General features: G+C 40.9%; 1 protein-coding gene across 2 annotated transcripts in view; it reads right to left on the bottom strand.

Annotated features, from left to right (window-relative positions):
- Positions 1 to 12,051, bottom strand: part of KIAA1549 (KIAA1549 ortholog) — a 226,369-nt gene that overhangs the window by 77,972 nt on the left and 136,346 nt on the right. For both annotated transcript variants that reach the window (XM_054033541.1, XM_054033531.1), the window contains exons 7-8: positions 9,758 to 9,817; positions 7,725 to 7,870 (exon numbers count right to left, since the gene is read on the bottom strand). In XM_054033541.1, coding sequence (XP_053889516.1) covers positions 7,725 to 7,870; positions 9,758 to 9,817 — 206 coding nt within the window. The remainder of the gene's footprint in view (positions 1 to 7,724; positions 7,871 to 9,757; positions 9,818 to 12,051) is intronic.

Here is a 12,051-nt window from a genome sequence, read left to right as displayed (position 1 = left end):
GGGGCACCTTAGCTGGGAAGTCACCCACAGGACAAATTTCCACCCCGCACCAGCTGTTGCTTGCAAATAATGGTACAAATTTTAATATAATGATTTACAAGGCAGCCTGCTGCTCTGGCTGTGAGCTCCGGGTCCGGACACGGTCAGCAGGGGATGGGCAGGCAGGCGTTGTCTGCTGCAGGCAGCCCAGGGCGTGCTGCAACCGAGAACATGCTCATCCTCTTATGGCTCTTCTTTGAACCCTCTCCAATTTATCAACACTGTTCTTGAACTGTGAGCAACAGAACTGGACTCACTATTCCAGCAACAGTCGCACCAGTGCCAAATACAGGATAAAATAACCACTCTACTAATCAAGATTACACTAGGACAGCGGTTCTCAAGCAACAGCCCGCATGCAGCCCATTTAGCACACAGTTGCGGCCCAGCTCAGCTGTGTGCTAAAGGCTGCGGGCTCCAGGCTCCAAGCTGCCCTGCCACGTGGCAGGCTCTGGGCTGCCGGTGGCTGCCCGGCGGGCTGCAGGCTGCCACCAGGGTCCAGGCCACTGCCTGACCCCACATGGCAGGGTCTGGGTCCCTGCCCAGCTCCCTGCTTCTGGCCCCACTCTGTGGAGAGGGCTCTGGGTGGAGGGCACCGGGTATAGGGGTTTGGGGGGGGCACTGTGGCTCTCAACCTGTGGCCCAGGTAACACTTTGTGGGCTGCATATGTGGCCCACAATGATAAATAGGTTGAGAACCACTGCTCTAGGAGCTCATGTTCAGCTAGATTATCCACCAGGACCCCAGATCTTCCCAGGATAGAGATGCCCATCCCGAAGTATGGTCTACATTCTTTGTTCCCAGATGTATGCATTTAAATTTAGCATAAACACATATTGGTTGCTTATGCCCAGTTTAGCAAGCAATCTAATTTGCTCTGAATCAGTGACCCGTCCTCTTCATTATATACCACGCCCCCAATTTTTGGGTCACCTGCACACTTTATCAAGTCAACATCTGTAAAATGGATTAATTAATACCCATTTCTGCAAAACTCTGGATTTCTCTACACTTACATAGCAGTTTACATCTAAAGTATTATTTTAGATATATTTCATAGTACAAGGCATAGACCACAGTGTATATATATGTATATAGTTTATGTGTAGTAGGTCTCATACTATTTTCCCAGTGAGGTCTTCTGTACAATTTCAAATTATTTTTGTTTTATAATTTGTAAAGGTCTGTCCTTTAAGGTGCTAAAGACAGCACCAAATGCATAGAAATCCAGTTTTCCAGACAAATGAAGATGCCTTCCACGTGTTAAGAAGCAAGAGCCAGCATTTTATATCTATGCTTTGAGGGTGAAGGAGAAGGGAGAGGAAGCATATGAAAAAAGCAAGAATTTAAATCATTAAAAAAAAAAAAAAAACCCTCATCAGTGCAATTCACTCTGTTTCTGCTGGCATAAATCACATCTTTTTGGTTAATATTAGACATGTGCTTTAACCTTTACAGACTAAAAGCTTAACTGTGTTCCAGTGTCAGTAAAAATTAATTTAAAAAAAATGTTTCCAAAGGAGTACCATAGGTCAGTGAATAGTGTTGCCTTGGTAACCAATTCCAGTACATAAATTACAGTAGGAAAATCTAGGTAGTGGAGGAACTCAGAAAGCATTTGCCAAATGTCAGCAAGCCAAAAGATCCTATAATCAGTTGCCAATTTGTTAGTAAACATCAGGATTACTTCTCTTTTTGAAATATGTACATCCCACAGGAAAAAAGAACAAAAAGAGATTCTGCTTTATCAAAAATAGGATTTAAACATCAATGCAATTAAGTCAAGCTGTTCCAGGGTCTGGATTACTTAGCAGACATTACAGCGTGAACCATACGTTAAATGAGCAAAACACACACACACACACACACAAAGTCTACCTTAGGTTTGAGTAAGTTGTTGCATAAACCTGCAAAGCCAGGAAATACACTGGTGCTGCTTAAATGATGGCAGCTGTGTCCTTAAGTAATCTTGCTGGGTCTACATGTCGCAGTATTTGTGACTAATATCAAGTATTCATCCAATTTGGCATTTAGGCCCTGATTTTGCAATTGTCATGTTGGGAGGGACTAGTAAATAAATCTGTATGAGGAGCCAGCTACAAATCTGTTCCTGTAGCAGCTATCCCAGCCAGCAAACCAACCTCTATCTTGCCAGCTGGAAATCTGGTTTGCCACAACAGAACGGGTTTGTCCAACAGTCATAGGCAGAGGGGAGCCTGAGGACTTAATCTCTAGCTGAGGTATTACTGGAAGCCTAAGGTACGTGGAAACACTATAGTTCCCTTCAGAAATCCACTCCAAACACCACTGCCAGGAACACCCACATGTGCTGGATGGGTCCCTCAGGCTCTCTGCTGCCAGTACAGGTCTGGTGAACTACCTCTGGTTCATCAAACCAGGCCTTGTCTATACTGCACGGGTAATTCAACCTAAATTATGCAATTCCAGCTACGTGAATAATGTAGCTGGAGTCGATGTAGCTTAGGTCGACTTACGGCGGTGTCTACACTGCGCTGTGTCGAAGGGAGATGCTCTCCGGTCGACTTACCTTACACTTCTCGTTCCGGTGGAGTACTGGAGTCGACGGGAGAGCGATCGGTGATCGATTTAGCGGGTGTTCACTAGACCAACTAAAAGGTCAGACAGTGGAAATTCTTAAAGTTTCCATTTAAAAATCATAAAAATCCCAAGTAACCTCAATCTTTACACTCAGATTATGTGCTGTCAATTTGGGAAGGGTACACTGATCATACAAAAGAAGGCACTGCTCTCAGTGAAAAACTGAACCCACCTTTGATATCAAGGTTGCTATATAATAATTATTTTCTCATACAGATTCTTAGATAACTAAATATTAGCCATGTGAGCTATTTAATTTCTGTAGTTTTCCTTTAACTGAGAACGTCACTGCTTTTGTCACTTTGTGACACAGCCTTAATTGCCATTCTTTTCTAGGATTCACCTTTTTGTTCTCTACAGCATTCAAAAGAAGCAGAGATAATTTCAATCTAAAGTAAATTAAGTATTATTTTAATATGAGCTTCTGGTGGGGTTTTTTAAAACCGTACTTAACAGCCTCATTCCTCATAAAAGTGCATGAGAGCTGACAAGACAGACTACTCATAAAAATGTCAAGTGTCTCTAAGTCTGCATGATGTAATATAACCTACAGAGTATGCCTTGCATTTGCAAGAAGAAGCTATAAAAGGTGAAATTCTCTGTGGAATATTTGCATATAAACATAGATGGGATTGTGTTGTGTATAATAAGCCGCTGTAAGGCTGTAAACCCTGTGTGTAGCTATGGCTTTAGGTGTCTATCTAACAGAGAGTGCCACCATATGAGCAATGCAGATGAGAGAAAGGGAAAAGAAAAGATGAGAATTTGGGCACTGTCAGTCCAAACCTCTTATTTTTATGAAAGGTTCAAAAGTGTTTAGATATAAAGAAGTGATTTTACCCAGTTATGTTTTCCAATAAATATATAAGAAAAAATGTGCCTCCCCTCCCCCCAATGGTGCCAGTTCTACTTTCACAGCATAGGAAAGGAAAACAATTATTGTGATAGCATTTATCAACAATTGCCTCATTTTCAGCGCAAGCTCTTCAATTTCCATAGCACTCAGTGGTGTTGTGTTTTAATACAAAGTGCCTTTCACCTCAGGAACCCTCAATTCTAAACTGGCTTGTCACAAGTGAAATGAATGGGTGGTCTCAGTTTAGTCTCCAGGGGACAAATGTCCTCCTGACTAAAATAACACCCAATTTGGTACAACTGGCAGTCTGTGCCCTTATTTCACTCCATTGTGGGTTGGTATTATAAAAGAGCTATCAGAACAATACACGACATTATGCAACACATGCTGTTATCCTGCAGTGTAAGAGAAAGGTTGAAAATAAAGAACATGCAGAGACTGGAAATTTTGTTATTTGTGTCATGGTGTCCTCTGAACGCACATATACACATGCACACACACACACACACACACACTTCTCCAAACCAGTTCACAGTCTCATCCAGGAAAACCTGCAGAACCTGCTGCAGCAAAATTAAAAGGTTTATTGCGGTTGAGAATTGATTGCTATGCCTCATATCCTCAGCTTAGGTGGGAGAGGTGATGTTCTATGTTACAACAATTTGAAAACAATTTGATGTTCTATGTTACAACAATTACAAAATGGCCCCAGGGGCCATTGTGCAGCCAATGGACCACTGGAATGCCACAACACTCCAGCCACCCACCCGGTCTCAGACATGTCTCACACTATGTCAGGGCTGGGCATGATGGCACAAGACCAGCTCTGCACCACCTGGAGTCCCTTACACCAAAAAAATCCTCAAGTAATGGTGCAGAGTAGCTTCATTGGGGTCAGGAATCTGGGCTTACACCTACATTTCTGCTACCTCGCCTTCAATAATTACAGGCCAAACCTATAGCACCACTGTACGCACTAAAACTCTGCAGCTCTAGCAGATCCTGTTAGTGAGTGGCTGCAAGAGGCAGGATAAGGAGCATGTGCAGTAGTTCTATGTTTCGAACACTGAGAGAATAACAATTCTTATGAAAAGATGGTCACTCCCTTAATAAAACAGCTGCTGATCCCCCAAAAGTCAAGGTTACCCTATTACCACATTAGTAGGGATAGCTCAATGGTTTGAACATTGGCCTGCTAAACCCAGGCTTGTGAGTTCAATCCTTGAGGAGGGTCACTTAGGGATCTGGGGCAAAATCAGTACTCGGTCCTGCTAGTGAAGGCAGGGGGCTGGACTCAATGACCTTTCGGGGTCCCTTCCAGCTCTATGAGATAGGTGTATCTCCATTTATTATATTACCTATCTGCAAAGGGCAGCCTAACTTAAAAGAACTTCATCATTTTTGGTGGGAACACTGCGAAGTTTCACAGTCTAATATGTGGTTCTGAGGGCTGGGAAGGGAAGAACACAAGTCCTGCTTAAATGACAAGTCGCATTATTTAAATAGTGCACTGTACTAGATACTTTTTTGCCTATAGAAGAAAAAATATTGCAGATAGGGAGAGAAATGTTTATGTTCATGTTTACACTCAGTTACATGCAGGCTAAAAGTATGTGCTCCAGAATTCTTAGTCAAATAGCGCAGAGACTATATAACTCCATGCTCACTCTAGGACTGTAAATCCAAATTTGGTTGAAGACACATGAACGGTTGTGTTTGTGGGGGCATAAGATTCTTCCCTGTGTGTCTTCTAAATGGGTACTGGCAAACAACAGAAAAAATTAAAAAAGAAAAATTACAAAAGTGTGGTCACTTTCTGATAGTTAATAACTTGATCCAGGAGATAAAATAGGTAATTGTCAGCCAACACACACAAGGGACTACAGGTATCAGAGCACAGGTGTCACTTATGCACCAAAAGGGCCGTTGGAAGCATTATATATAAAGTATACAAAACTTCACTGTGAAGAGGACAGGGTTGCTACATACACTGCATACCTGACACTAGCCCACAAAAGCAAGGATATAAGAAGTTAAGCCATTTGGCAATATATACCCTCTCCTCCTTCACCTACAGGCATGTGTCTTAGCATTATCACAATTACCATATACCACAACCTGAACTCTTCCCCCTTCAACTTTCTCTTCTCCACACACCCATTCACCAAACTACCCTCACATAACACAATTAGCTATGGTGGTTTGGTGTAGTGTTGGGATGGTATGGTATAGTTTGGTAAAAAGGAGTGATGAAAGGCTGGTATCCTTAGGGAACTAAGCAAAGGTTGTGGCATGCAGTAGGAGGTTGTACTCCCTCACCACTGGGGGAATCCTCAGCTGCTGCCCAGTTAAGGAAGCTCGATAGCTACTTTGTACCAATGACGCAGTAAAAAGGAAGAGTTATTGGTGACTAGGGCCATATCTGCAATACAGCTGCTGCAGCTGTGCTGCTGTAATGCCTTAGTGCAGATGCTTCCTACATCAGTGGAGGGGTTTTTCCATCAATGTAGATAATCCACCTCTCCAAGAGGTGGTAGTTAGGTCAATGCAAGAATTCTTCCATTGTCCTAACTACATCTACGCCAGGGTTAGGTCAACCTAACTTACAACGCTCAGGGAACAAAATTTTTCACAGCCCTAAACACAGGTGCTGGACCTAGGGGTGCTGCTGCCGCACCCCGTGCCTTGAAGTGGTTTCCATTATATACAGGGTTTACAGCTTGATTCAACGGCTCTCAGCAACCCCCACTATACAAATTATTCCAGTGCCGCTGGCCCTAAGCAAGGTAGCTACGCTGATCTAATTTTTAAGTGTAGACCAGGCCTAAGACCTGGCACATAGAATATAGCAGAAATACAGTCACCTCTGGGAGTAAAGCTCTGTGTTCTCTCCCAGTGAAATACAATGCTATAGCTAGAAAGAAATTTCTCTTAAAACCTGTGCATGTAAACAACATGGTTGTTAATTACAGTAAAGGATAAAAGAGTAACTTTTTACATGCAGCCTAGCTGTATGTATTTTCAATATGATCGCCTCTTTGTGGGTAAGACATAAGGTTTATTTTAGATCAAGAGGCAGAGGGATAAACATGTGCAATGGGGAGAATGAAAAATCTGAAACAGGGCACCTTATTCACAGTGAATCACAGCAGTGCAAAAGAAATAAAATACAAACTTCTCTTAGAACAGATGCTTCTTTGAGCCCCAGACCTTCAAACATCTGGAAATTAAAACAGGAGGGGAAACTGCAGGGTTATACCAAAGGAAGATGATAGGTCTGAACTGCCTGTATGGCAACTCTGAGGTCAACTGTTGATGGATTAGCTGGCAAAGTTATTTTTAAACAACTTTCCCATTAAAAAGGTAGACTGGGTTTCAGTTTGTTGATCTGGCTGATAAAGGACCATCTGTGACAACCAGAAATCTAAGTAAAAGGTTAAGTTTTCAAATCTTTGCAGCCAGAAGGTGGCTTTCGCCTAAGTGAACACCACCAGCCACAATGAAGGTACAGACTAAGAACTATCAACACCCAGATATCATAGCATGGGAGGGGCTGTCATGGATGCCAAATGTGGTGCTGGTGCAGTTAATTCTTCTTTCACTGCAACTTCAATGACCGAGAATATCATACCAAACAGGCAGTTAAAAAGTGTATTATGTTATTCTGTTTGACAAGATCCCTTAGCTGCATAGCATAAGTGCCAGCCAGCACTCAGGCGCGTTATCCTATTTCATATTTATATACTGTTACAAAACACGACAGAGTACCTAGAAGCGTTTTAAGAGCTGTGTGGCCACCACAAAAGGGGGGGCGGGGCAGACTTTGATCCATAAGAGCACTGTCCCTCTTTGCAAGACACCTCAACTAAATCAAGGACTCAGTCAGTTCTTAAAATAGGCTGCTTTTAAGAGCTGTTTCTGAGGATTGTTTTTAAAATCACAACACTTACTTTATAAGCAGTTAACACTCCTGTTGTTTTCACTGTTATCACAGTCATTAGTTCAAAAGGCAGCAGGGCAGCGAAAAGAATGTTAGTTGCACAACATGATTTATGTATCAGTCACATACAGCAGCTGGACTAGAGGCTTTCATTTCATCTCTCCTTCCTTAAAGTGGTAGGTATTATTTACTGTTTGAATAGTTCATTCCCTTTTACACACACACGTGAGTGCACACAAGCACACGTCCAGCCTCTGATCTATTAGTACCTGCACAATGTTGTTGCCTGCAAACGTGGCTCGTTTCCATATTCGCCCTCCAGTCAAAGCCTCATTTAACAGCTGAGCCAGTTTCCGCTCCATCCCAGCCTGAAACACTTCCTCCTGAATTCGCTGATTGACAACACCCAAGAGAACTACATAAAAAAAAAAAAAAAAAAAAAAGGGGCAACCCAAGAACAAACAAATTAGTAAGACGCATTAGTTCTCAGTGTCTTTTATGCAACTTCAATTGAAGGCCTTGAATCATTCTCTAAAGCCCTCTGCTGGACTATTTAAGCATAGCATTGAAATATTCACACAGGAATCCCTCCCAGCTCAGCTGGAGATTGCAAGTTGCAATGTAAGACTTTGGAAGAAGTGGAATTAAAAGAAAAAAACGCTGAGGTGATTGCTGGAACTTCATGAGGGGTAGCCTGGTCCAGAACAAATGCAGTCATGGGGCATCCCTGCCTCCAAAAAAGCTAAATATATGAAAATATTAAAACAAAAGCAGCAGAGAGTAAAGAATTCAAAGTTACAACCAATTCCGATTTACCTACTTTCAATGTTAACCATACTTTGTGTTCACCAGTCACAGAGTCGGGGTAGGCATGGATAGGGGATATAAAAATAGGACAGAAATAGCAGAACAGGTAGGAAACAGAAAATAGAAAAGTGTATTGTCACCTGTTTCAGACAGCCCTGAGCCTAAGCCTATGAGAGCAGTGGTGCACAGAAACTGGTTAACATGAGTTAGGGGTCCATTAATGTACAGAAAAGCAGCTGACTCTGTGACTAGCACTAGCCTACTGTACTTCTCAATCACAGGTGCAAGGAAAAGGATTTACCTGCTTCTGAAATTTCTAGTGAAGAAGGATGCTGGACTGACACGCTCAGCAACAGAAATTAATATATCAAAAATATCCCTCACAAACAGAGTTGGTTGAAACATTTTTTTGATGAAAATTTAGAAAATTTTCATTTTGGTCGATTTTTCATTCTTTTCTTTTTTTTTTTGGGTTGAAAAAAACAGATCAAAAGCTCAGAAATTCAGTTTTCAGAAGATTTCATATTTTTGGCTAAAATTTTATTTTTTTCATTTGGTTTTCACTACAAATGCTCGTGTTTCAGTTTTGAATTCTTTTTAAGCCAAAACGATTTTCAAATAGTCAAATATTTTTAGCTTTTTGTTTCAGTTTTTCCATTGAAAAACAAACAAAAAAAATTTCACAGGAAATTTTAGATTCCCCCCTTCCCACAAAGAAATTTCCCACAAAAAATAAGTGGTATCTTTCTACTGGCTCTAGTCACAAATGGAGTATCTCAGAATTCAACAGCAAAATAAACGATCAGTGATCAAGAACAATTAAATGCTGGAAACTTGACAAGAGAATTTTTTCACCTTCTTTTAAATTCAAATAGATTGAAAATTACAAATAATAGCAGGAAGTGTATTCCACACCAGAAGGGCATAGTTACAGAAAGCACTAACTCTCCCTGTTTTAGGATTATATTCAGGGCAAATTAGATCAGCTGACTTGGACTAGAGCAATTTGCTGGAAACTAATTGAGGAAAAAAATGAAATGGGATGGAGCTGCATCATTACAGTCCCTAAAATTGTTTGGCATCTACTTGTATTCTGTTGCATAGTGTGTGCTTTGGTGTAAGGTCCCATGAATAAATCAAGTATTAAAAGTTAAAAAAAAAAAATCTTAAAAAAAAGTAATGTCCAACTTAAAAGGCAGTTAGTGTATACGGCACCCTCTGTATACCAGAGCTGTGTTCCTGCACTTTGCATAAACTGCATTCTAAATATAAAACCATTTTTGAGCCAATAAACAAGGAATTGCAGTTCATTCTACACAAGTGCATTTCCCAGCAGTTCCAGGTTATTCATTCATTTGCTTTGGAGTTTATTCAGATCTGGATATAGTTATTACCTCAAACCGTAAGCAATTTCAAAATGTATTAATGTGTTATCTAGGTCCCGGCTAAAAAAAGAAAGGTGTGTCAGCTATCTATGCTTATATAGTCTACATACCTGTTCTCACCCAGGAAGATTTCATCAATTGAGACACATTGAGTTGAGGGTAATGAAAGGCTGGGGGAGAAAAAAAATCGGATGAGGGGAAAGAACATCTGTAAGAACTGTATACTCAATAGCACAAAAACAAGAAAAGAAGCTGTTTCATAATTCACATTAAGTCAATGAACATCTTATTTGCGGATATAACTCTTAGTGTTATACATAAGAGACAGAAAGACATTGCTCTTGATACATATTTTCTGGTTCATATGTCTGAATGAAAAACAGCTGACTAAAGTGGTCAGATTAATTACCTGAAATATTTAACATACCACCCTGACAGCTTTGCTTCTAGAAATAGTAAGCAAAGCCCGTTTGGATAATTTGTCATTAATGTAAGATGAGATTTTTGAATGCTAAGATCAGGCTGTACACTGGATGACTCATGGTTTCTCAAACTTCATTGCACTGCGACCCCCTTCTGACAACGAAAACTACTATATGACCCTGGGAAGAGGGACCAAAGCCTTAGCCCCACCGGCCCGTACGATGGGGTCAAAACCCAAGCCCCGCCACCTGGGGCTGAAGCCAAAGGGAGGAGCCAAAGCTTGAGGGCTTTGCCCTGGGCTAGGGAGTTGTAACCTGAGCCCCGCCGCCTGGGGCTGAAGCCGAAGCCTGACCCCTGCCACCCAAGGATGAAGCCCTTGGGCTTCAGCTTCAGCCCTGGGTGGTGGGGCTCAGCCTTTGGCTTCAGCCCTGGCCCCAACAAGTCTAACGCCAGCCCTGGCGACCCCATTAAAATGGGGTTGTGAGACCCGCTTAAGGGTCCCGACTCACAGCTCGAGAACCGCTGCTCTGGGTGAGTCATTCATGGCTTTTTGAGGAAGAAAGCATCTATTTCTTTGTGACTGCAACCAAGTAGAAAAGTTAAGACTTAAGTATAAAGGAGAAAACTGAATGTACCTATTTTGTATTCCAACCCATAATAAAATAAAATATACATTAAACATTGTGAAGATCAAATCGGATTTATGAAAATCATAAATGAATTCCATGAAAAATCCCGTGACATTTTGGTTTTATTTTGTTCAATAGCCCACGTTTTGTCAAAATGACTAGCCTCCTGGAAACGCTAAGATTCAGGAGTGAAATCTAATGGCCTCATTGAAGTTAATGAAAAAACTCCCATCAACGTCAGTGGGGCCAGGATTTCAGCCCAGATTCCCATTGGAGCAAAGTAAAGAGACACTGGTGAATAGATAAAGACAGAGGCTGGGACTAGTTTTCCTGAAAAGAGATTGAAACTTCATGAAAGTAAAGGGGGGGTGCAGTTTTGTCAAAGTTTTCCCTGAATCATCTGAAGTTCTTAAAGCGCTTAACAAAGATCATTTTTTTAAAACCCATTTTAAGGATGGGGAGAGTGAGGCACACAAAATTAAACAGATTTGGCCTAAGGTCACAAGGTGAGTCAAAACCAAAAATCAAGATATCCTGACTTCCAGTTCTGTGTTTTAACCACTACCCTATAATTTGTTCAATTCCTGCTATTGTAGGCAAAGAAACAAAAAAATTATTAACTTTCCAATTTATTTAGTGTGTCTTATTTGCAGACTAGCTAGCTAAGACCTCTTTCTAGGTGTACTAAGGTTGTTTCCATAAATATGTTACCTTCCAGAATCTGGTGATTTTTACTATTAAAAACCTGATCACTCTTTTCTCCCCTAACACAAAAGCAGAAGAGCCTCTAGATATATAGCACCATTTTTTTTTAAACCTTGGTTTTTGACACTGCATTTTCATTCTCTAGAGTGAAATAATTTATTCTTTATTCTCTTCTTGTTTAAATTAAATGGCACTATGCCCAAAAACTGACGTCAAATTCAACATTTTCTGATACTCTTATTCCAGTTTAGTAGCATCTTGCTTCACAAATCGTGCTATTGAGACTTCAATAGGGCCACTACTGTGAAGTACAATAGTGGTCAATGTGCGTAAGGGTATCAGAATATGGCCGTTTATGTATTTGAATGAGATATTACATAACAAATTTCTAAAAATTACACTTGCAATATACAAACAGGAAGCGCCCCACACGTTTTACATTTATATATTATACAAAAATATATATTGCTGCAGGGTCCTTCTAAACCAAAGGATGAGTGGACGTGGCTCAGTATAGCTCGAAGGTTGGAGATTGGTTTACTATGGTAATGCACTCATTTACCTCAATCTAAAAATATCATCCTGCAAAAAAATGTGTAAACTGCAGCTGCACTGGTGTTTTCCAAAGCCCAGGAAAAGCAAGATCA

Source organism: Malaclemys terrapin, chromosome 1, assembly GCF_027887155.1.
Source record: "Malaclemys terrapin pileata isolate rMalTer1 chromosome 1, rMalTer1.hap1, whole genome shotgun sequence".
NCBI lineage: Eukaryota > Metazoa > Chordata > Testudines > Emydidae > Malaclemys > Malaclemys terrapin.
This window is presented reverse-complemented; position numbering and strand designations above follow the sequence as displayed.